Raw genomic sequence first — 27,629 nt, forward strand, 5'->3', positions numbered from 1 at the left:
TTCCTTACACATGGCTTTAACAAAAATTTGGATTACTGATCAATTACTGGAACATTGAACAATGGCCTTAACATAACCCCTTCACAAAAAAAAAAAAACCTGGATAATTATAGAAGGTTATTTATCTCGGACTGCAAATATGCGACTTTTTTCCAAGATCTTATATGGAAGGATTAAAGATCAACAGTTAGGAAAATACCAGGGTGGTTTTAGACCCTGGAGAGGTTGTGCTGAAAAGATTATCACTCTAAAATTCATAATGGCATACTACAGAAAATAAAATATTTGTTGACTTTAAGAAGGCATCTGATTGTATACAAAATATTTAAAATGTTATGGAATTTTGGACTCAATCCAAAATTAATTAAACTGATAGAACCAAATCAAAAGTAAAGTTTAGAGAAGTTTAGAGGAGTAGTTTCTGGACCAATTTTTATTAAAATAGATTTAAGACAAAGAGACTATTTATCACCTTTACTATTTAAATGTGCATTAGAATATATGATGAGGGAATGGCACGAGGTCAATCCAAAGAACATAAAATTGTAAGTCCCAGGAAAGGCCTAGGAATGGGAAGGAAGCGTCCGTGGCCATAATTAAGGAACAGCCCCAGCATTTGCCTGTGAAAATGGGAAACCATGGAAAACCATCTTCAGGGCTGCCGACAGTGGGGTTCGAATCCACTATCTCCCGAATACTGGATACTGGCCGCACTTAAGTGACTGCAGCTATCGAGCTCGGTGTTCTGAAGGAAGACAGTGACATCAAGGCTAGTGATGACTCAGAAATTGACAGTGTCGAAGAAAGTGATCATGATTCAGAAAGTGAACAAGAGAACGGTGACTGAAAGTGTAGGTGTTGTGGTTATTGGTTCTCCTAGCGTCCATTATGTAACGCGATGCAGCCATTGATGAAGAGTCTGACACCACTAAGGAGCCAGAAATAATGACATTGTACAATGGTACTAAAGGGGTTATAGAACACGGTTGATGAAATATGTGGCCCTTTTTTAAGTGATATTTTTTTGTGAAGTCGACCTCTGTAGATCTTTTGCCACTACTTTCACCATATGATAGGAACCTGCGTGCAAGTGGAATTGCAGAAGTGTAGTGTGTTGAATGTGAGGAAAGGAACGTTAAGGACGACAAACACCCAGTCCTCAGACCAGGGATATTAATAATTTACAATTAAAAACCCCTGACCTGGCCAGGAATCAAACCCAGGGCCGCCAGGTGACAAACGGACGCATTGTCCCCAACACCACAGGGTCGGACATTTGTGGCACTTACACCGTCTCTCGAACATCATCTCGATGGTCACTAACTATATTTTTCTGCATTCTGAACATTGCTGCTATCAATGTTCAAGTCATCTATAAAGCAAATAATCTCAACACTGAACCTTCATCCTGTCAAAATTTCTCCAAAATGCTGTTCTTGGATCTCACAGAGGAACATATGGCATTGAAAAGTAAAATACTGACTCTCTGAACAAATCTCTGAAGTCGTATTCAGTGGCTTTCTGGAAAAACGGAGGATGAAAAAGTACAATCCTTGGAAAGCATCAAGCAGGAAGATGTGAAGATCATGGAAGTAAATGGACAGGAAAACCACAATGTGTTGTGTAATGTGCAAAAAACTAATTTGCTGGGAACATATGAAGCCAGAGTGTGGGGACTGTGTGGAACAAGCGAATGAGCAACCAGGAGTGAAATGTGATCAAGTCTAATCTTTGAACATCCTCTAAAGTTCTTACCTTCTGCTCTTCCTTCTGTACCCAATTGGTGTTTATCATATTATGTGACTCTTCTGATACAAAAAAGAGTCTTACAAAAATGATCTAATATAAACAACTGACTGATGCCAGTGTATGTGTAAGCATACTGAGGACATGAAAATTTCAATGTCCACTCTTATTATCACAAGTTGCATATTGCTATAATTATTCCAAAATTATTATAATTAATTTAATGTATACATTTATCATCATTTACATGGTTTCCAATAATTAGAATTTAGAATTAAGGAGGATTTTTTGCTTATGGGCAATATTCACCCACTGCACGCCCTTGTGTCTCAACAGAGAGCCTGCATCCTGCCAGGTTAACTTTAAACTGTCTAGGATTTGCTGATGACCTTACATTATTGTCCAAAAATATTCAGGAAATTCAACAACCAGTCCAATCTCCACAAGAAATAGCATGAAAAATAGGTATTAGAAATACCCTTTGAAAAAACTGAGATCATGTTTACAGATCCACTACTAGTAAATAAAATAATAATTGATGGACAATAAATTACCTTTCATCTAAGTATAAAATACCTGTCGATCGGTGGATTGTCAGAGGCCTGCTATTCGGAGCAAGAGGCGCCCTCCCTAGTCATACATCGAACTTCCTACAAAACTTGAAAGTTCCATTCTGCGAGTTAGAAAAAATAGTAATACAGATACTGAGGGACTCTCTGCAAATCATTCACTTCCATCTGTACCTGAGAACGTGACTGACATTTCTCCCCCACTAACCCTGCGAAAATAGAAGATAACAGCTTTAACGACTAAATTTTCATTTCTTGATATTTTTAAACTCCATTGAATTGAAACTGTATTCCGGATCCAAATGGTCACCGTCATTGGAGGACGGATGATTTATTTCTTTAATAAATCTCTCTCTCTAAATTTAAGTATTTAGGAGATAATGAGTAACCAGCTTGGCATAATAGAATAAATAAATAAAACAAAGCAATTACCAAGACTTCATACAACAAAAAAACTTATTGATAACAGCAAAATTAAGACATTATAAAACAGTCACACAGCCAGAAATAACTTATGCCAATAAAACCATTTTTAAAACTACTAACATGCTAAAATAGACAAAATACTTAAGGCAGAAAGAAAACTATTAACACAGCTGAAATAGATAAAATACTTAAGACAGAAAGAATAATAATTAGAACATACATAAATAAACGATATCAAGTTAACTGACAGTGGAGAATAGCATCAAATAAAACAGTTTAAAATTGAACCGGTATTGAGCACGATTACCAAAAACAATTATATCATTCATTGGACATCTTATCAGAACACCTATCACTAGAATTAGCAGAAGAAGAATTGAAAAATTATGGAATAGCAAGACCAAGATTAAATGGATTACAGAAATTAAGGATGATATTAAAGAAGTATAAATAACAATAGATGATCTTAAAAACAAAACAGACAGAATTAAGAAACTTCAATACATACACACACCATGCTACAGACTAAGATCAATAAAAGGTCTAATGGGAGGATGTTTTCAGTTGAAGATAGGAAATTGGGCTGATAGGAAATAACAAAATACTTCATATAATTGACTAGAGTGGTCCAATGTAGGCCATAAAATGTAAAAGAAATAAATTACTGTTGTTGTTGTTGTTGTTGTTGTTGTTGTTGTTGTTGTTGTTGTTGTTGTTGTTGTTGTTGTTGTTGTTGTTGTTGTTGTTGTTGTTGTTGTTGTTGTTGTTGTTGTTGTTGTTGTTGTTATTATTATTATTATTATTATTATTATTATTATTCAAATTTAAGGCCATCTCTCTACCACCACTATATTTGTCGACAATACCACAACAAGTATTTGGAGGCAAAAAAATTTGTGTGCACGGAATTTCTGACATCTTCAAGATTAGCAAACAATCCTCCTCACAAATATGATAGTCCAGGACAAACCACAGTTGGAAGGCTCAATGTCTGGACTGTACGCAGGGCGGGATAGAATTCTGTTCCTGCCAACTTGATATATCAGTACTAGGGCTGGAGTGTGCAGGGTAGTTGCCTGTGCTTCTAATAGTGTTCAAGCTATTATAAATTAAGAAGGCATATCCAGAGAAAGCCAGCCCCATGGTGTAGGGGTAGTATGCTTGCCTCTTACCTGGAGGCCATGGGTTTGATTTCCAGCCAGGTCAGGGATTTTTACCTGGACCTGAGGGCTGGTTCGAGGTCCACTTATCCTACGTGATTAGAATTGAGGAGCTATCAGACGGTGAGATAGCGGCCCCGGTCTAGAAAGCCAAGAATACCGGCAGAGGGGATTTGTCGTGCTGACCACATGACACCTCGTAATCTGCAGGCTCTCAGGCTGAGCAGCAGTCGCGTGGTAGGCCAAGGCCCTTCAAGGGCTGTAGTGCCATGGCGTTTGGTTATATCCAGAGAAAAGGGTAAAGTCTTTTCAAACAATCCTTTTACTTTAAATATGAGTCATGCAAGTGAAGATACTGTAATTCCAAATCCTTCATATTACCAGAACATCAGTCCTGAGGTCCACAAGAAACTTCACGCCTTTCTCAAGTCGTCCCATGTGGATAAACAACCATGAATATTGTGGAGTGAGTAAGTTCTTAAGCCTCTCTTCACCTTTGATGACCTGAAACTTGTCACATTCTTCTTGCTGGAAGGAGAAAGATAAGATATCTCAGAACTACAAAATACAATTCTACGAACAGTAATTATAATATATTTTCTCTTAAAGAAACAATAATGTGTAACTGATATTTTTAGTGTAAAATGACATACTGCCCTCAACTAATTTCCTTAGAATAAGACAAATTTAATTTCTGTATTATGCCTTCAAAGCATTTGCTTCCATAAAGCTCAATGACTTGTCAAACAGAAAAACGAATTAAACAAATTAATGATAAAGTTACTCAATAAAATAAAAATGTTATCAAATATGTCTTGGTGAATGCTCTTTAGAGGCTACTGGTAAAATGGGGTGAGAAAGATAGTTACAAACACAAATTACTTACATTCCTGGAAAAAGTACATGGTTTCAATTAGCTCAATTGCTGAATTTGAGACATCAAATTGAGATCTTAAAACTTGATCAAAGATAACAATAATGCTATGTAATGTTCTGTAAAATATATGAGCTGAAGCCATGCATTTGAAGGAGAGTTTATGGAAGTCAAATAAAATAACATGCATATTGATGTTAGGTGTACCTCAGTGAACAAGGAATAACCAGAGTAGGTATAAACTCACAAAGTTTTGTTACCGTAAGTGAAAAGAGTGTGCTAGAAATTACTATTGACTATCCAGACTAGAAACAAATATGATGCTCTTCAGACACAAAATGAAGTAGAATGTGAATTTGACATGGAAAGTTGGAACTGGTGACAATGATGCAGAATTATTTGATAAGATAATCAGCTATGTGGGGAACGACACAGAAAAGAACCTTACTGTAGTGGATGATACCAATTTACCAAATGTTACCTGGGAAGGTAATGCGAACGTCAGAAAGCATAACCAATAAATGCTGAATAAATTAATCTGGGAAGAAGAGCTGAATGAGAAAGTGATGGAACAAACTAGAGGGAAAAATATTCTAGATGGGGTGCTGATAAGACCAGATGAGCTCTACAGCCACACAGAAGTCTCAGATGCTCTAAGTGATCAGCGCTGTTACAGTCATAGTTAAAAATAAAGAAGATAGAAAGGAAGGTTGTAAAAGTAGGACTAATAAGCAATACCACATGGTTGGTAAGAGAGGAATGGAGGAGTTTTGAAAACTATGATCTGTGGAAAATGGTGAATAAAAAATGTAAACAATCTATGGGATGGTTTTAAGAGGGGGGGCATATAAGAAGTTGCCTGAAAATGTTATTTTTTGATTTATTTTTTATTCATTGGTACAACTCATTTATAATACTTTCCTGAATTTTCATAATCCAAATTGCATCCTAAGTGTCATAAAATAATTAAGTCCCTAATGTGTTCATCCTGCCATGTCTACTTGACGAAGAGACTCTTCAGTATTAGTTATATAATCAGTGTTTCTGAACACATCTTTCAAGCAAACATACTTTGGAAACATCAATAAGGCTATGGAATATATTCTCTTTGTTTTGTATATCATCTGTGATTGTTGGACACTCTCCTTGGAAACAACAGGCAATCGTTATCTTTGTGTACAATAAGGATGGGCTTGAGCGCAGCTCGAGCGGATGACCACAGCTCGATGTAGGAGTATGGCCCGCCATCTATGAGCGATTTCCTTGTACTAAATCAGATGTGTGGCTATCTTCATTGCTCTTCTAATACTATGCTAATGAAATGAAACCAATGTGTGTACAGGAACACAAGTGAACAAAATATATCCTCCTTCAGCAGTTTCAGAGAAAGCTTGTTACATTTCGTACCATGGGAATAATATTTATAATGATTACGTCTTATAATTAACATTATTAATGGAATATACTGAATCTATTATATAGCAGAGCATTATATGGATTATATGGTTGCTATCGTAGAATAATATTACTGGCTGAGAAATAATAAGGCATAATATGTAAGTAATCAGTAATTTTAAGATCCAAAACATTACAACCAAAATTACGAGGAAATACTATATGAAATGAACTTATTTGGTTATCACCAGATTTAAAATTTAAAAGAATACAACTGAAGATTATATAAGATGAAATAATGTAAGTAAGATAGAGTATTATGGCGTTAATGCCACTAAACAATAGCTCTAGAGAATTAACATGTTGAGTGCCAGACCGAATTTCATAGGATTGCAGTCTAGTGCCATGAACTAATAACATCGAGTTACTCCCTGGTGCCAAAATGTTCACAGGCTTAATCAAGCAAATGATTGGTGAAATGAGGATGTATTTATGATATATCAGGTTAACTTATTATGTATATTAGGTAAAATAATGCGACCCTGTATGGGGTCGTATTGATCATTACGAATTGTACAGATACACGCACCCCCATATGGGGTCGCACTTATACAGTAGTTACTGTCCCGACGCTCGGTCATACTTACCTTTTCCTTTGCAGGGACGCGTTATATGCTGCTGATTATGAGATATGTATTAGCTTGTTCATACTGGAGCCGTAAAAAATTACGATCCTCGATTTTAGTTCATGAAATGTTTGTAAATGACGATCTTCCAATTTTAGGTAAGGAAATTTTCGTATAAAATGTAGTTATATAAAGTAGTGAAAATCATATGAATTTGGTAAATTAGGATGTAACAGAATAACATTATAAGAAGAATTAGTAGTTACAGAATATTGAATAAGTATATAATTTTGTTTGTATAACTTTTAATTTGAGTAAGAGAACCTAGCAGCGATGATTGTGCAACATGGGAAACCTGTGACTATATCGTTGAAGACGCTCATAACTGTTGCAACAACTGGCTTGGAAACTCGGAGTACAGTGGGGAAGTGTATGCCGAAGACTGTAATTAATCAATGTGGATGAACATGCGAGATCGCTATTTGCTCTGTACTGGGTTCAAAATCACTGTAACTATATACTTCGTCTACATCATCATTGTCCGACTTGTTTGATATATTGTCCAGACTCTCTGCACTCTTTTACTGCTCGATTTACTCGTAACAACTTAAAAAAAGAAAAGGAAACTCATGGCACTGCACACTTACATAAATAATCCATGCGCGAGATAGACAATGACTTTGTCAACCTACAAAGCACTCTTGACGTACCCATACAGGGTAGCGCCAAAACAAGAATTGAGGAATGGTAGGTGAACTATGCACGTACTTAAATACACGACCAGCAGATGGCAGGAAGAGACTGAATACAGCTTTGAAACACATACTTGCTGCGCACCCACATGGGTTCGCACAGTTCTCGATTTAGAATGAATGTATGACCCCATATAGGGATGTAAAGTCCAAAAACTTGACTACTCTCACGTACCCAAATGGGGTCGCTTGGCACTCAACGTGTTAAATTATATAAATTAAAAATCAAAAGAAAAATCGAGAGGGACCTTGAAAAATGTGTTATGCTTAGCGCAGCCAGCTGAGATAGAAGAAAACAAATAGCACGTACAATAAAGATAATCTTATATGTTAGGCTCGCTTATAATGAGAGAGTGTTTAATTTATAATGAAAAAGATAACCATCAAGTACGAAACAGTATGTTAAAGCAAATGTCAATCAAATATACAACAAAAAAAGAAGCAACGTTTTGCATCCTGTTTTGTTAAAACAACTGCAGTGTAATTTTTACCAAAATCCACATTTGAATTTTAAATGACAAGCTTATCTGCTACACTTCCTTTCAGTCGACAGCTTGCTTGATAAGTATTAGACCAGTCTTTGAAAATATGCGCTCTGACAGTAGAGACATAGCAACCATCAAATATTTCGTAGCCAGCATTGTTAAGTGTGGATACCTTGTCTCATTTGTGCGCCAATAATCGCATGGATCAACTGATCGAGGAAAACAGGCTTCTCCCTGGTATCTCTGAACTTCTACAATAGCGTCAGCGCTTGGTACATGTAGGGAGTTTTGCTTGTGAACTTCCTTGTCAAAATTCCCCCAGAGCAACTGGCTTGATACTCCCGCACTACTGTTACTAGTACTAGCCTCAGACAAAATATTCTGGTTGATTTCGGATACAGGAGATGGCCGTGTGGTAGAATGGGACGTTTGTTCCATCTGAATTAGTGTGGCACATTCTAATTTAAGTTTCTTCACTTGCTCATTCGCCTTAGCAACACTGATGAAGGCTAAACACTTAAACTGTGGGTCCAAATTGTATGTTTGATGTCTTCAACGAATACAAATCGTCCCCATAAGTTTTTCGCCAGATCATACCGCAGCGTGTCTACAGGGTCATCAAATACAACTTCCGTATCCTGAAACTCCAACTGCAGGAGTCGATTAAGGTGTATGATTTTAAACAGTGACACATTCTGCTCTGATGACATATTCCGAACTACACCTTCAGAAGGCGCAAGAAACAGGAGCGCTCTAGACATGACATTCCACTCATCTTGCAACAAAGAATCAGGTGCTCCATGTAGCATGGCTAAGGACACTGCAATGCACTCCTTCTGTTTGTGCAATCGGAGAAACATAGCATAGGTGCTATTCCATCTGGTGTCCACTTCTTGCACTAACTTGTGACACAGTTTCCCTAACTGCTTCTGCACAAGTTTGAGGTTTTTGTTTGCAAGGGTGCTAGATCTATAATAGCTGACAATCCCGCAAGCTTTCTCCCCGATCATTACCATCGTAGGGTTGTTGTTCAAAGCACCCTTGACAGTTAAATTTAGTGTATGGGCAAAGCAGGGCAAATGTTGAACCTGCGGAAGACTCCTTACAGCAGCTTTCATGTTTGGGGCATTATCTGTGATGATGGACGTTACTTCAGTTGCAATGTTCCACGTGTTCATTATTTCTGACAGAGCTTCAGAAATATGCACGGACGTGTGACTATCTGGAAAGCGTACTGCTTGAAGAGCCATCGTGCGGAATACCCACGATTCGTCGAGATAGTGGCAAGTCACTGCTAAAAATGATTCAGTGGAGCGTGACGTCCATATGTCCATTGTCAGAGTGTCATTACGAGCTGCACTTAGTTTGGTTTCCGCTTCCTTATGCTGCTGTTCGTATTTTTCCTCAACCAGGCTGCGAAGTTTCTTTTGTGATGGAATGCAGTACTTTGGGTGCAAGAGGTTTACAAATCGCTTAAACCCAGCATCATTTACAATGGATAACGGCTGGAAATGAAATGGAAATGAAATGGATTGTGAGACGTAATTTTAAAAATCCTGAAAGTTCAGTTATATCCTATCGGAACTTCATTTCTGTTCAATTTTTCTTCTTATTATTGTTACTATTCTCACTCTTTTCCCTTTTCCTAATTAGCATATACGGAATAATAATAATAATAATAATAATAATAATAATAATAATAATAATAATAATAATAATAATAATAATAATAATAATAATAATAATAATAATAATAATAATAATAATAATAATAATAATAATAATAATAATAATAATAATAATAATAATAATAATAATAATAATAATAATAATAATAATAATAATAATAATAATAATAATAATAATAATAATAATAATAATAATAATAATAATAATAATAATAATAATAATAATAATAATAATAATAATAATAATAATAATAATAATAATAATAATAATAATAATAATAATAATAATAATAATAATAATAATAATAATAATAATAATAATAATAATAATAATAATAATAATAATAATAATAATAATAATAATAATAGGGTATAGCGGAGATGTGTAAACTTGGAGATGATCTTGTAAGCAAAATTCATGCAATCCTAGTAGAAATATGGGAAACGGAAATGATTCCACAGGATTGGAAGTGTGCATTAATACACCCATTGCACAAGAAAGGTGACAAGGCAGATCCAAACAACTATAGAGGCATATCTCTACTGCCAATCGCATACAAAATCCTTTCCAAAGCTCTCTTGAACCGGTTAGAAAAACAGACAGATCATCTGATTGGCGAGTACCAAGCGGGTTTCAGGAAAGGTCGATCATGTGCAGAACAAATATGGAACTTGAAGACGATATTAAGGATTCGCCGAAGTGCCAGCACGATCGTCACCTTTGTGGATTTTAAGAAGGCGTATGACTCTGTGGACAGACAGACAGTATTTGATACCCTAGAAGAACTCAGAGTGGACAAGAAGACCAGAGCACTTATCCAGCAGACCCTCACAAGTACGACCTCTAAAGTGAAATTCCTTGGAGAAATCTCTGAGCCTTTTGAAATATGTACGGGCGTTCGTCAAGGTGACAGCATCTCCCCTATTCTGTTTAACTTAGTTCTAGACAAAGTTATTAGAGAGTGGGAAAAGGATATCAAGGGTGTGAACATCGGAAATTTGGGAAGCAAGGTCAATGTGAAATGTTTAGCATTTGCTGATGATCTCGCAATCATTACTAAGACCAAGGATGAAACAAAGTATGCCATACAGAGACTACACAATATAGCATCAAAGGCAGGCCTCCAGATATCCTACGAGAAAACCAAGTACATGGAAAATCTACGTCAAAATAGCAAAAGAACTCCGCTAGAGATGGAAAACGGCACTATTTCACAGGTGCCCTCCTTCAAATACCTTGGAGAAATTATACTACCATCAGGATTAGACAGTAGTGCCAATGTAGAAAGAAACACCAAACTACATAAGGCATACAGACTGACGTGGAATTACTACAACAAAAGAGTCATATCGCGTAATGCAAAATTACGACACTACAAGACAGTTGTATTGCCCGAAGCTTTATATGCCTCAGAAACCACATGCTTAGGTGGTCACTCTAAAATTACAGAAATTGAAAAGCAGGAGCGGAAAATTCTCAGGAAAATTTATGGTCCTACGAGAGAAAATGGAATGTGGATTAAGAGGAAAACAGCGGATCTCTACTCCTTCACCGACAGGTTTACTGATGCTGTACGGAAAAGGCGCCTTAATTTCTATGGCCATATCTACAGAATGAACAGCGACAGACTAACTAAAAGATTATTCAAAGTAATCAACTCAAAGAAGGTCAAAATAAAATGGCTAGAAGAAACTAAGGCGGACCTCCAAGAAATAAATATTACAGACGACATCATGGAAAATCGTGGAGCTTTTAGAACCAAAGTAGCTAATCATAAATTTAGGGAGAAACCAAAAAAGACAACTGGTAGGAAGTGGTCGACAGAACGCAAGATGCAACACAGTGCATTCATGAAGAGATTTTGGGAGGATAAGAAGGCACAAACCATCAAACCAACTATCAAGTTCAAACGCGCTCTATGAATGGGCATAACGAAGGAAGAAGAATAGGGTATAGCTGGCTGAGTCTAATGTGAGCTTTCCTTTGGATATCTTTGATGTGGTGTAGCATGGTGAGCTTTCGGTCTAGGACTACTCCTAGGTACTTGGCTTTGTCATGCCATGTTATATCTTGATTGAAAAGCTTTAGTGGTTTTATGTTGACTGGTCTGCGTGTGCGTCTGTTCTTCCTGGTGAACAGCATGGCTTGGCACTTGTCAACATTGACCTTGATGCGCCATTTCGTTAGCCATGGCTCGAGAGTTCGTAGCGCTATTTGTAGCCTCTTCCGAGTGCACGCTAGTTGTGGATGTTGGACTGTGATAGCAGTGTCATCAGCGTAGAGGTGTGTGGTAGTAAGTTCCGTAGTGGGCATGTCATTTGTATATAGGACGAAGAGGATGGGCTGATAAGGGACCCTTGGGCTATGCCCGCTCTAATCCTTCGCGTGCTTGACAGCGTGTTGTGTACGTCAACTTGGAACTCTCGGCCCTCCAGATAGGATTTGATTAGCCTTATATAGCCTGGGTGGAATTTGAGGTCTTCTTATTCTACCGGATTCTCTTCTATAGTAGATTGTCTTGTATTATAACTTGAAGAAGCCAATATGTTTTACTCGTTCCTCATAATGTGCCCAAGACATTCAAGCCTCCATGGATGTGAAATAGCTGAAGAGGTGAAATACAAGATCAGGTACAAGGGTATCCATGGCATAAAGAGATATGAATTTCATTTTGAACGGTCCGTATCGAACTGTGATTACAATTAAATTAAAAATTAAGAGTAAAATATTTCCACCTTTTCAATACAAAATCAAGGAATGTGGGTTACATTATGGAAGAAACATTTATTGGAACTAGTTTTGACTTATTTTTTAAGGTCATCATCAGCCAAATCATGAGTTGCACAATGTATCTGATAGTTCATAGAAATGATAAAAAAGTTGTGATAACACAGTGCTTTGACACTATGAATGTGAAAAAGTCAAAATTGTTGTAAAAGTTTTGGATAATGCATAAATTAATGCAATTAGCTCTTGAAGGAAGAACTCAAGAAGAATAATTTGTTCGTTGAAGATTCTTAAGGTTTGTATATATTACTCCTTATGAAGTTCTGATAGTTGCACTGCGATGTGTTGGATGTATTGCAGGTAAGGTCTCATTGGATATCAAAGTTTCAGATTATGTTTAAAAATGCATACATCAATGCATATAGTTGTCATTGAAGGATAATGAAGATTCTTGAGAATTATGTATCACACGATACAGCTGCAAATCATCAACGGTAGTAGTAGTGCTGAGAAAACAATCCATGCACACAGGCGTGTGCCTATGAATTTCATTCTGAATGGTCCGTATTGAACTGTGATTACAATTAAATTAAATATTAAGAGTAAAATATCTCTTCCATTTTTTCTCTCTGATTAGTGTTATATAGAGGATAGTTGCCTAGTTGTACTTCCTCTTAAAACAATAATCACCACCACCACCACCACCACCACCTCTTGGGGATCACCGTAAGTACCTAGGTGTTAATATAAGGAAATATTTTCACTGGAGTAATCACATTAATAAGGCTGTAAACAAAAGGTTACAGATCTCTATACGGTTATGAGGGTATTTAGGGGTTGTAGTAAGGATATAAAGGAGAGAGCATATAAAGCTCTGGTAAGACCCCAATTAGAGCATGGTTCCAGTGTATGGGATCCACACCAGGATTACTTGATTTGAGAACTGAAAAAGATAAAAAAATCCTCCAGTACGATTTATTCTGGGTGATTTCTGACAAAAGAGTAGTACTTACTATGGATAACCTCTGGCAACTCTAGCAATGCTTCTTTCACTCTGCTTGCTACCTTGAAAGTACTGGAATGGATAATGATGTGCAATATAATTTTGACCAAAGCATGAAAAAAGGTAACAACCCAAAAAAAAAAATTAAAAAAATAGAAGTTACACTACAGGCGCGTGCATGGATTGTTTTTTCAGCACTACTACTACTGTTGATGATTTTCAGCTTTTAGAACTCCATATTGTGTGATATGTAATTCTCAAGAATCTTCAATATCCTTCAACGACAACTATATGCACTGATGTATGCATTTTTAAACATAATCTGAAACTTTGATCACCAATGAGACCTTACCTGCAATACGTTCAACACATTGCAGTGCAACTATCAGAACTTCATAAGGAGTGATATATATATATAAACCTCAAGAATCTCAACGTCCAAATTATTCTTCTTGAATTTTTCCTTCAACAGCTAAGTGCATTAATTTATGCATTTTATGCATTATCCAAAACTTTTACAACAATTTTAACTTTTTCACATTTATAGTGTCAAAGCACTGTGTTTTCACAACTTTTTTACAATTTCTATGAACTATCAGATACATTGTGCAACTTACGATTTGGCTGATGATGACCTTAAAAAATAGATCGAAACTAGTTCCAATAAATGTTTCTTCCGTAATGTAACCCACATTATTTGATTTTGTATTGAAAAGGTAGAAAAAAAGTTTACTCTTAATTTTTAATTTAACTGTATTCATGGCATAGTTAGAGCCCTACACGGATACCCGCGAAGTTAGAGTCTTGGTGGATGCAAACTGTATGGCACTGCGGATAATTTTTCTGATAATTTCTCAATGATGATGTTTATTGATTTTCACTCAAGCATATTCTTATCTTTGCTTGTGGTTAGGTGATCCTTGACAGTGATATGGGAGAATGGTGACATATAAAGAGCCTTGAGACCATAAATTCCGTAAATCTGACTTAAGACTAATTCACTCCTACTCATAATTAATGGAAGGAAGGAACAAAGATCAATACGTTGGCAGTTGTCGCAAAAGAAAATCCCTCATAAACCTGTGACTGTAGGGGTTTTGATGCCAGTTATCAGGCCTATTGTATTATGTTAATACATCCGTCCGTTTCAATACCTTGGGTGTAATATACTGTAGTTAAATATTTACAATATCTGCAGACAAACATTTGCAGATGCGGGTGCGGATGAAAGAAGTGTGCATGCGGATAATATTTTCTATATCTGCACAGGGTTCTAGGCACAGTGTAGCCAGATGTTGATAATGGCCAAAAGTATAACCTCAGAAGATTTCGTTAAAAAAGTCTATGGTATTCGTTATAGGAATAATGATGTGGCTATAATTGGGGCAAATGAGTTCATAAACAGAATAAAAGCAAATCTAGCAAGCAAGAAAATTAGTTAATATTTTTAAGTATCATAGCCATGAGACTTGCCGTTTTTACATGGTATCAAAACTACTCATTTCAAAACTCCCTCATGCATTGGCAGGGATTTGAATGTGGTTGCATTGATGAGATGCAAAAATCTAATGTATGTCAATGAGATGTAAGAGAACTTACCCCATTTTGTATTATTATTATTATTATTATTATTATTATTATTATTATTATTATTATTATCATCATCATCATCATCATCATTTCTTTTTCTCTTAAGAACGAAGCTATTCTCAGTGTTGAGAGAGTTAAGATAACTTAAAAGCTCTTCAGTCTGTCGAAACACAAAATGTAACATTTAGAACACTGTAACACACTGGAAAAAAATGGATAATTATTATAATTAGAATGATTGTTTTGTTCTACAAGAACATCCTCAGATTATATCAAATCACCTTTAACCATGCACATATACAACATTGTTTACATTGCATAAACGATTGTAAATGATTGTAAAATGGTGATATTAGAAGTGAGATGAATAGAAGTCCTCTGTTCGCACTTTTAGAATAGTAATCATATTATAGGTTTTATGTCCCACTTAGTACAATCAGCCTATGGTTTTCATATACTCCAAGGTGCCAGAATTTCCTTCATGTGCCAGTAAATCTACTAAGATGAGATTGGTGTATTTGAGCACCTTCAAACACCACCAGACTAATCCTGGATTAAACCTGCCCACCATTTAAACTACTCAGACTGGCTAGCACTTTAGAAATTTTGAGTAAGTTTCCGTTACTTATCTGACTAGCCTCTGTGGTGCTAAGTATTGGACTAAGTCCAGGTTAATTTCTTCTCAAGAAAAGGCTACCATATTTGTTTTGTGGGGACATGAGGGCATTCTCCTGACTGTCATTAATTGTCCTGCCGTGTCCTGGTAAGAATTGAGATAATAGTTTTTTGTTTTTTTTTTGCTAGGGGCTTTACGTCGCACCGACACAGATAGGTCTTATGGCGACGATGGGATGGGAAAGGCCTAGGAGTTGGAAGGAAGCGGCCGTGGCCTTCATTAAGGTACAGCCCCAGCATTTGCCTGGTGTGAAAATGGGAAACCACGGAAAACCATCTTCAGGGCTGCCGATAGTGGGATTCGAACCTACTATCTCCCGGATGCAAGCTCACAGCCGCGCGCCTCTACGCGCACGGCCAACTCTCCTGGTGAGAAATAATAGTTTTGCAGGGAATGAAGGTGTGGTAATGAACTAAAGAGTATCTTGTGAGATTTTATTTTTAGTTATAAAATACAGTATAACCTACATAACTGTCTCAGTTTTGAGCCACTGCCTAAACTGATTGAATTTATTACAGACAAATACAGCCTGACCCACATTCCAGACATACTTTGCATTAGAGTAACCTCCAGTGGGATTTCCTAACAGCTAATGTAAATTAATGTGGACTGTTGTTTTACTTATGTTTGGATTAATTTAGAAATGCGAAGAGGAAGGAACTTTTTAAATGTGTGTAATTGTTGAAGTTGAGGCAATGTGAATTTTTATGTCTTCCTTAATGTTTAATGATTTGTTTTTATTTTTGATGTGTAAAATTTTCAAATCTGTTTTGATGTCCGTGAAGCTGTGTGAGCTCCCGTATATGTGTTCTCTGAATACTGAATGCCTATTGGATCCAGTGTAGAAACTGCATCTTATTTGGCCTATGTATGTGGTGTTGCAGCTTGGTTCTTGACGTTTTAGTTCATAAATTCCTGATCTGGAGAAAGGGTCTATTTTATTTTAAGTTACATTTGTTAACATGTCTTTGTATTGTGTCATTCACTCTGAAGACTATTTTTATGCCTTCCTTTTTTCAAATGTTAGCTATTTTGTATGTGTTCTTGTTCACATAAATTAGGACTACGTATTTGTTGTTTTCAGGTAAGCCTCCGTAGCTCAGGTGGAAGAGCATCGGCCTCTCACTGCTGGGTTCCGTGGTTCAAATCCTGGTCACTCCATGTGAGATTTGTGCTGAACAAAGCGGAGGCGGGACAGGTTTTTCTCTGGGTACTCCAGTTTTCCCTGTCATCTTTCATTCCAGCAACACTTTCCATTATCATTTCATCTGTCAGTCATTAATCATTGCCCCAGAGGAGTGCGGCAAGCTTTGGCAGCTGGCACAATTCCTATCCTTGCCGCAAGATGGGGGCTTCATTCATTCCATCCCTGACCCGATCAATGACTGGAAAACAAGTTATAGGTTTTCATTCATATTTGTTGTTTTCAGGTGTGGAGTTTCTTGGTGTTTTATTTTTGTTTCTTTATTAATCGATCTACTGTGTCTGGGGGGGGGGATGGTTGTTTTCTTTAGCAGTTTGTTTTATTGTCTGTATTTTGTTGGTGAAATGTGTCATGCTCACTGGTATGGATACAGTTCAGTGTATCATTGTATTCAGTACCTGTTCAGTCAGTATCCATAACATATATTGGGCAAACAAATTGCAATATCCACACCAGATACAAAGGTCACAAAAACGCTATTTGATACAATAAGCATTCAGCAAGCACATATATGACAGATCTCATAGCTTCACTGACATCAAAACAGATCTGAAAATTTTACACATCAAAAATAAAAACAAATCACTGAACATTAAAGAAGCATTAGAAACTCACATTGCAAGAAAAGACCAACCTCAACAACTGCACGCGTTAAAAAATCCCCTCCCCCTCTTCACACTACTAAATTACCTAATCTGAACGCAAATAAAACAACAGTTCACATTAATTTTCATTAGCTAATAAGAAATCCTACTGGAGGTTACTCTGATCCACAGTATGTCTGAAAAGTGGGTCAGGTTATACATATTTATATTTATCAATGAGTTTAGACAATGGCTCGAAACCAAGACCATTTTGTAGGTTACATTTTATCCCTAAAAGTAAAATCTCACAAGATACTCTTTAGTCCATTACTACAACTTTATTCCCTCCAAAGCTATCATCATGCATTCTTTCCAGCACACGGCAGGACAATTAATGACAGTCAGGAGAACGCCCCCATGACCCCGAAAAACAAAAAAGGTATCCTTTCCTCTCACTCCTCACAGACAAGTATGTTAGGAAACCACAAACAGAAGCAATTAATCTGGACTCAGTCCAACACTTAACACCGCAGAGGCTGGTCAGATAAATACAGTAACTCTCTCAAAGTTACTAAAGTTACTGACGTGCTAACTTCTTCTCGTACCTTATCCGTCATAGGATGTTTGCGATCATTTTGGCTATCTTAGTTTTGTTGGTGACTGCACGGAATAGCAAAATAATTGTTTGACCGAACCACTGTTACAGGTTCTCCAGCCAAGATATGCAGGGTCTCCCAGGAACTTTCTATCCCTCGATCTTCCCTTGAAAGTGCTAACAGCAGAATCTTACTTGTTCACAACAACAACAACAAAAAAAAAAAACCCTTACAAATTTACATAGCAAAAAAAGATCAAAAGACCACACACATTAAAAAATTCCCCCTCTTCACATTACTAGTCAGAAACAACACTATTTTTTCATTAGATCTTTAAAAATCACACTGGAGTTTATTCTGACACAAAGAACATCTGGAATGTGGGTCAGGTTATATTTATCTGTCCTAATTCAATGAATTTAGGCAGTGGCTCAAAACCAAGACCATTATGTAGGTTATATTTTATAACTAAAAGTAAAATCTCACAAGATACTCTTTAGTTCATTACTACACCTTTATTCCTTCCAAAGCTTTATCATACATTCTTTCCAGCACACAGCAGGACAATTAACGACAGTCGGGAAAACACTATCATGTATCCACAGAACAAAGAACCTTCCCCACACTCCTCACAGACAAATACCGTAGGTAAGAAACTAAAAGTAGAAGCAATTAAAGCTAGACTCAAGCCAACACTTACCACTGCAGAGGTAGGTCAGATAAGTACAGGAAACTTCCTCAAAATTCCTAAGGTGCTAGCAACGGACTTCTATTGATCTCACTTGTTCATATCACCATCATTTACAATCATTCACAATTGCTTATGCAATAAATAATATTGCACATAATGCATGGTTGCAGGTGATTTGAAAGAAGTTAAATGATAAGAACGAAGCATGTTATTTCACTTTTAACTGTCCATTTTCTACAGGTATGTAAAACAGACTGAAACTGTTAAACAGACTGAAAAGCTTATAAGTTCTATCATCATCATCATCAGGTTAGGGTAAATGTGGTTTCCCTGCTCTCTACTCCATCTTTTCACCATTCTTCATCTATTAACACGTTCCATACCACATTCCAGTGCCTTATGCAGTTTGTAATCAGGTTTGTCTATTTTAGTATAGGTTTTCCTTGACCTCTCCTACCATTCATTTGTAATGACATACATTCTTCTATCATTCATTCACTTCGTATGTCCAAACCATATCAGTCTATTTTACTTCTCTATATTTTCACTATTATTCCTTTCCCCACATCTCTCACTCTATATCCCCTTATCCTTAACAGATACTTTATTTCTACTGCCTGTATTTGATTTTCATCCTTCTTTGTCACTGGCATGTCAGCTCATTAAGCTCTATGTATAATGATTTCATTGTATAATCAGTTCCCCATGGTACATAACACACCATTATTTACTAGCACAGCTTAGCTTAACTGGTAATTGCTTACTGCAATGGGAAACTATCATGTGAGAAGCCATTCACAACAATCAAGTCTTACTCAAGTGAGAAATCTCTACTTAGCAAAGCCATCCTGAGGGTTTTCCTTCTGTACACCAAGCAAATGCTGGAAAGTGAGTGAACAAACAAGCAAGTAAGGTTAGAGAATTGCTTCATACACATTCCAGAAAAGGTAAAAATATCTGTGTTTGAACCAAGATAGAAATTAACCATGCTAATAAAAAAAATTTTAAAAATTAAAAAAAAAAAATATTTGAGAGAGAGAGAAATCACATAACAGAAAAAAACTCTTTGTCTACTATTAGAGAAGACAAGACAAGACTTCCATTTATGAGACTTTCAACAGTTATGTGGGCTTTCCAATAAATGTCCTCCTGTAATAAGCCACTTTTCCTTTCTAATTTCATTCCTTACATTTGACAAAGATGTCTATATTTGCCTTAGTATTAGGCCTAAAATGAGAGAATAGTGAAAATACAGCAGAACAGATAAAAGCTAAAAAATCCAGTCCAAGATACCCAACATTAACATGAATATGGAAAGGAAATAAACACATGGAAACAAAAAAGGAACAAGCAATTTTATATTTTACAAAATAAAAGATGGCAAAGAAGTTTAAAACAGTAAAAGAAAAACACATTAAAGGCAAACAGAGAAACAGAGTGGGCCAATAGGTAATGAGTAATAACACAGGACTGTAACAGTACAAATCAGTGTTTCACAAACCTTTTTTTTTTTTTTTTGGGGAGGGGGGGGAAGGGGAGCCTAGAAATATTTAAATAAATCTCAAGGAAACCCAATATCTGGTTCATATTTTAACATAGAGCAAAACATTAAATAGTGTTGTACTTTAGGCAAGTCAGACTGCAATTTGTATATTTTCAATAATAACAAAAATTAGAAATATATATTATTATTCATAGAAAGGTGCGCACTTTAATTTTCCAACTTATAAAAACTGATATTAACAGAAGCAGTATTTTTATATCTGTACAAAAGCATTTTAGATTTTTTCAAATTGCTTTACGTCGCACCGACACGGATATGTCTTATGACGACGATGGGACAGGAAAGGGCTAGAAGTGGGAAGGAAGCGGTCATGGCATCATTTAAGGTACAGCCCCAGCATTTGCCTGGTGTGAAAATGGGAAACCACGGAAAACTATCTTCAGGGCTGCCGACGGTGGGGCTCGAACCCACTATCTCCCGAATACTGGATACTGGCCACACTTAGGCGACTGCAGCTATCGAGCTCGGTCATTTTAGATTTTTTAAATGTATATAAACACTGTCTCTGCAAAATATTATTTTAAAGATTCACTCTCAGGTAAGAAGGTAAACGGTTCTTTAAATGCATAATACTGTTGACACAGACAATTTAATATGATATTTGGGCATGACTCTCAGAAGACAACAATTTATTCTTGGCCACAACTTTGAGAGACAAACACATGTCAAAATAGCAGTACAGTTTGTGTTCAGCACTGTTCTTATATTTTATGCATTTTCATGGAACCTTTAAAATGGCATCATAGGTTCAGTGGAATCCTGGTTGGAAATCACTGGTACAGATAGTGATGACAATGATGACAATGATCAAAAATCTTATAAGCTACAACTAACAATTAAACAAGAATTTTAAAGACAAATTGGAAGTCTATTAGTTTTGCAATCAATCAACTGGAAATGAATCATGCAGAAAAGCTACTAGTTCCATACAGTAAAGAAAGTAAAGTTTACATTTAGAATATCTTACATTGCATCTTAGATGGACAATTACCTGAGCACCTACCAATGATTTTGCTGCTTTGCATACCATCTGATGATCCACAGAATGTTCACATGCCAGGACTTTGAGAAAACCATCTTTATGTGGTTTAAGAAGATAGCGATAAGCCGAACATAGTATTTTCACTTTACTCTGAAACAAAGTAATTAGTTTTGAATAGCAATTTTATGATATACAGGTGGGGGAAGAAAAATAGAAAGGAAAAAGAAAGAAAGAAAGAAAGAAAGAAAGGAAAGAAGGAAATACAGTCAATAATATTAGACTTAATGACTACATAATTATAACAGCATAGATAGAGCATACACGTAAATGGTGAAGAAGAATAGGTTAGAACAAAATCAGAGCTTCAATCTGTCTTTTAACCTGAGGTTCATCACACAACATTTTCTTTCAAACTTTTACATTACCAAGTAAAAATATGCTAATCATATTCCAGAATTTACAAGTTCTACTGTTCTGCAGCATCAAAGATATATTTTCTTATTATCTAATAAAGAATACAAAATCAATTATTCAAAACTATAATGAAACACTAAAAGTAGTCTAGAGCATTATCCACCCCAACTATTGGTAGTTTATAGTACAGTATAATAAGTTGAAATGTTGCAAAAGGAATATATTGCACAGTAGTCACATCAGAATCAAAATATATCTTCAGTCCTACGTATATATGAAATGCAACTGACTAGATACTCGCTTTCTATGCACAAGGTAGCAGGATCGAATCCAGAAAATTGGTTAACATTTTATAGAGTGCTCAAATGTATGGAACCTGAGGATGATGATGATGCTTGTTGTTTAAAGGGACCTAACATCTAGGTCATCAGCCCCTAATGGTACAAAATGAGACAAAATGTAATGACAATTTAAAAGTCCAAATTCTTCCACTGACCAGAATTCAAAATGTGAGGACGAAGAATGAATGGATGGATATATGGATATAAATTTAAAACAATCAGTGGATCCAACCCACAATGCCCCACATTCCCAGAAACTAACGTTAAACAATAGTATTACTGACCAAGGGACTGCTTCTAAAGCACAATACTGAATCGATGATACTTGTAGTCTAAAGGGGTCCAAAATCCAAGTCATCAGTCCCTCATAATGGTACTTATCGCTAGGAAAGTAGAACCATGGTATTTGGCATGTTGCGGTACTAATCAAAAGTAGTCGTCGCCATAAGACCTATCTGTGTCGGTGCGACGTAAAGCAACTAGCAAAAAAAAAAAAATCAAAAGTAGCGTAGACTCGCAGTATTCCACACATTATTGTACTACTCACAGGTAATGTAATGCGCACATGTAACACAGACCTATGTTGTTTCTCACATTGCGGCGCCATTTAGAGGTAACGCAAACCTATGGTGTTCATCACGTAAGTGTACTAACCACAGGGACTCATACTATCCCGTGGTGTTCCTCGCAAAGTGGGTACTAAGCACAGGCAAGGCAGAACTATGGTGTTGCTCACCCATGGTATTGCTCATATAGTGGTACTAATCACAGGTAGTGTAAAAGCCGAAAGCACACACTGTCGCTACTAATCATAAACCTATTATGTACCTAACGTAGTGGTACTACGTGCAAGTAAATACGACCCATGGTGTTCTCTGCATGATGGTACTAATTACAAGTAGTCTCATGGTTCTAATTCGATCCCTTGGTCGCCCCTTACGACAGGCAGGGGATACCGTGGGTGTATTCTTTGTCTGCGTCCCTCACCCACAGGGGCTTTTGTGTTTGGTCCACGAGAGCTATTTTATTTCACTCAAGTCCATCGGCAAGGCAAGCAGGACCCCCGTATCCGCCACCTGGGACGCGCCATGTGGGAGTATCACCTCTCCCCCTGCTACGCCAGCGTACTAGGTTCGTGGGTATGGAACATGTGCAATAGATTTACTGATATTAAGAGACTCCCTCAGCAAGGTAAAATCCCAGGACTTCAACATCTTTTTAAGACCAATAATAATTGAAGAAACATTATCTTCAGATTATCGGCACTTCTCTTTGGTATTTACTCAATTACTTAACCAATACTCCCTTCGTCCTGGTGTAAATTAGGTATATGTATCTATACAAATTTTAAAAAAGTTTTGTCTGTACTCTGGTCACAATTAGTGTTCATGTGTCAGTCATGTCCAGAATAAGAAGGAAATACAATTTTTAAATTTCCATCATGTCTGTCTGTATGTGTGTATATATCTACACACACTATGAAAAAATACACCGGAACAGAATTTAAAGAAAACTGGTGTTTAAGACCAGGGGAGAAAGCACTGCAATCCAGGCTATAAATAATTTTATTCGTGCTGGGTAAAATAGTAGTTTAGGGGAAGGTCTAAAATATTCTCAAATATCTCTATTAATACTGATCCTGTTGATAAATGCTACATAACAAAAGTTGCAGAAAAGGACATTTCCAACCTAAGGCATAGTACATATTGATCCTTCACAAAATAATAACGGAAATATTTATGAATTTCTACTTATTTCCTGCATCCTACTGTTGTTAATGGTAATCTTCCAGAAGAATCCTTTGTTAACTGCAGAGGATGAATAGTGAATTTGGATCTTCGATGCCTCCTCCCCCCCCCGCAGAACTGTTCCTGATATTTCAATGTTAGACCGTGATCGAACGTCTGCATGATGTGCAAGATACATCTGTCCCTGATAGCTGTAGCAGCAGGGACAAGAGCAGACAAAATGCAGGCAACTTCAATGAAGAAGACGTACTGTCCGATTCTCAGCTCCCGAACCTTGAAATATATGGCTTTGTGAACATATTGTTTAGAATAAATAAATAAATAAATAAATAAATAAATAAATAAATAAATAAATAAATAAATAAATAAATAAACAAACAAACAAACAAACAAACAAACAAACAAACAAACAAACAAACAAACAAACAAACAAACAAACAAACAAACAAACAAATAAATAAATAAATAAATAAATAAATAAATAAATAAATAAATAAATAAATAAATAAATAAATAAGTAAATAACTAAATAAATAAATAAATAAGTAAATAAGTAAATAAGTAAATAAATAAATAAATAAATAAATAAATAAATAAATCAATAAAGTTATTGGTTTTACATCCCACTAACTACTTTCATAGTTTTATGGAGGTGCTGAGGTGCCAGAATTTTGACCCACAGGAGTTGTTCAGTGTGCCAGTACTGTTGGTTGATGCTGAGACTGACATATTTATTAAATATTTGAGCACCTTCAAATACCACTGGATTGAGACGGGATCGAACGCGCCAACTTGAGCTTAGTAGGCCAGCACTCTACCACCAGAGATACTCAACCTGGCAAATAATTAGGAAAATAATGGTGGGAATTATGGACCAAGAAAGAAAATACATGCCAGCTAACTCATTCGTGAACAACGATGATGCAGTTCATTATCCAGTCGAGTTCCTCAATTCTATTTCTGCATCTGGCCTGCTAGCACATGAAATTATGTTAAAAAGAGGAGTGCCGATAATGTTCTTGAGGAACCCAACTGCATCAAAATTGTGCAACCGTGCATGCTTGAGATTAAGGACATTATATACGAATATTACTGAGACCAATATTTTAACATGTCTGCAAGGAGTGAAACTGTATTTATACCACGCATTCCCCTCCTAATTCCTAGCAGTTATCCTTTTCAATTTACGACTTCAGTTTTCCATAATAAAGGTCTGCTTTCTATGTCCTAACTAAGTCCTTAGTCTGTCCTATCGGGAGCTAAGAAAAAATATATATTTTTTAAACTATTATAAGTGAATATAGAATTTACATTCTCGAAACTCTGCCTGCTGCATTTCTAGATGGATGCAGTAATTTTGCATCCATCTCTTGATGCAGGCCAGAGCAAAGTGTACCTTTTCACCAAAGTCCCAGTCTCATCCATGACTGTGACAACATGGAAGCTGCTGGGGTATGGGTGGTGCTGAGTAATGACTTTCGGAGTACGAACACTGCGTCTGAGTGTTATGAAAGGTGTTGCTTATAGGGTTAGTCGTGCTACAATAGCACTGTCTGGCACAGTGAGGAAAGCAATGGCAAACTACCTCACTCTTGTCTTACCTAGTACACCTCATTTTGGTACTATTAGCCTTTGGTGATGCTATCTGAGGAACCAACCAGCTTCTGGGCTGATGACCTAACAGACATTCTCGAAACTAAGTCATGTATTAAAAATAATCTGCTGACATTTTTGGAACTTTATCAAATCCAAGAGATATCATATCATATCATTTAATGGAAATACTTTTACAAGTATCCAAGATATATCAGATTGTTTTGCCATGTATTTTTCAATTTCAATTGTTTAGTTGTTTCATTTTCCAAAGCTGCGTTTACACTAAGCGCAATTTCCTCGCGAAATAATTTCACGAGGGAATTGAACCTAGTGCAGACGCTCCTCCACCCCTGAGTAATTGCGGAGTGAGGGCCCTCGCTGCGAGCCGGAGCACAGTCGGTTTTTGTCCGCGCATCAAACGGTTTCGCTCATCGAATTTCGCTCAATGTAGTTGCACGAGTGATGAATCAAGAACAGTGCTTGCAGTTCATCGAGTTCTAAAAATATCGAGATTTTATGTGGAATCTGAAAAACAAAAACTATTTCAATCGCAATAAAAGAGAAGATGTGTGGAAGGAAATTAGTTCTCAACTAAACTTTCCTATTTCTACAGTGAAAGGGAAGATGAAAGCGCTACTGGGATCATATCGAAGCGAAAGAAAATAAGAGCATAGTCACTGGATCAGGTATATAATAATTTCGTGTGGCTATTTCTAGCCGAGTGCAGCCCTTGTAAGGCAGACCCTCCGATGAGGGTGGGCGGCACCTGCCATTTGTAGGTAACTGCGTGTTATTGTGATGGAGGATAGTGTTATGTGTGGTGTGTGAGTTGCAGGGATGTTGAGGACAGCACAAACACCCAGCCCCCGGGCCATTGGAATTAACCAATTAAGGTTAAAATCCCCGACCCGACCGGGAATCGAACCCGGGACCCTCTGAACCAAAGGCCAGTACGCTGACCATTCAGCCGACGAGTCGGACACTGGATCAGGTAAGCAATTACTATTGGTTTATAATGCAAAATTGTGTCATTTCATAACTTTCTTGAACCTACCGGTACCTATTTTGAAGCATTCTTGGGTCACAAAAAACGCAACACTATCTCTTACAGAAATTTATTTTAACTTTGACACATTTATGACACTAATCTACTATATGATGATGAAATATTGTAGCAGCTGGAGGGATAAAACAAGTTTCCATGTTGGCTGCAAAACCAGAACTGAAGCTTTCAGGCTTGTCAAAGGCGGCTCGCCCTACTCAAGCTATTTTTCACTCTGGATTAGGCTCTGTTTTGGGCAGTGCGAAATTTCAGTCGAAGCGAGTAAGTTTCGCCTGAGCGAATTCCGCGAGGGAGTTTTGCTAGTGTAAACGCAGCTTAACAATTTTAATATCTTCTCAGTAAATTGTTGAGTGCCTGTATTGCTCTATATAACTTTACTTTTGTGCCATATTTAGTTGTCTTTAACGTAGGAAGTTTAAGATTATCTGTCAATCTAGTAGAATATTATGAAAGAACATTGTTATTAATTTACACTTTTTTTACACAAAGATCTATTTGATTTGCAAAATGTTAGTTTAGAGCAATTAAGATCCATTCAGAGTTAAGGTTGTTTCATTTTTAAGTATCAGTATATTCAATGGTGGAGTTAATAGAGCAGAATAGAAATGCTTCCACGAATGGAAAGATGTTTTCAAATTTGTGACTGGTGTGCTAACAATTTTCATCTGTCCTAGGTAAAACTGGAAGATTACAGGTTCAAATTCTACTATTTTAAAACATTTTGGTCTCATTTTTATCTGGTAATTCAGAAATATACTATCTGTCTTCAGGAGGTACTTTTTCCCAGTATGAGCACTAAAGTAGCAGTTCCTCTTTGACTTCATGCACAGAACCTTGCCAATCATTAGACACAGCTTCCAGAATATTTTTGATATCACTATTAGACCTGAACAATTCACGTAAAGTCTACTGTACAAATATTTATACTGACTTATCTCTGTTTTTAACACACGTTACAAGGGACCACAGAAACGGTGCAAGCCTCCCATAAATCCACACCTGCATACACCATAGGGTGGATAGGATTGTCCTGCAAGGTAATGCAACATTTTACATAGTTATAAATGCCTAACAAGAGGCAAAAAGAGCAAGACCAAGATCTCCAAGTACTTTCCTAGTCCCCTAATT

At 36.6% G+C, this 27,629-nt stretch overlaps 1 protein-coding gene across 1 annotated transcript in view; it reads right to left on the minus strand.

Annotated features, from left to right (window-relative positions):
* Nucleotides 1–27,629, minus strand: part of LOC136874623 (malonyl-CoA decarboxylase, mitochondrial) — a 93,975-nt gene that overhangs the window by 60,689 nt on the left and 5,657 nt on the right. The window contains exons 2-3 of the mRNA XM_067148254.2: nt 21,349–21,489; nt 4,283–4,429 (exon numbers count right to left, since the gene is read on the minus strand). Coding sequence (XP_067004355.2) covers nt 4,283–4,429; nt 21,349–21,489 — 288 coding nt within the window. The remainder of the gene's footprint in view (nt 1–4,282; nt 4,430–21,348; nt 21,490–27,629) is intronic.

This window comes from Anabrus simplex, chromosome 1 (assembly GCF_040414725.1).
Source record: "Anabrus simplex isolate iqAnaSimp1 chromosome 1, ASM4041472v1, whole genome shotgun sequence".
Classification (NCBI taxonomy): Eukaryota; Metazoa; Arthropoda; class Insecta; order Orthoptera; family Tettigoniidae; genus Anabrus; species Anabrus simplex.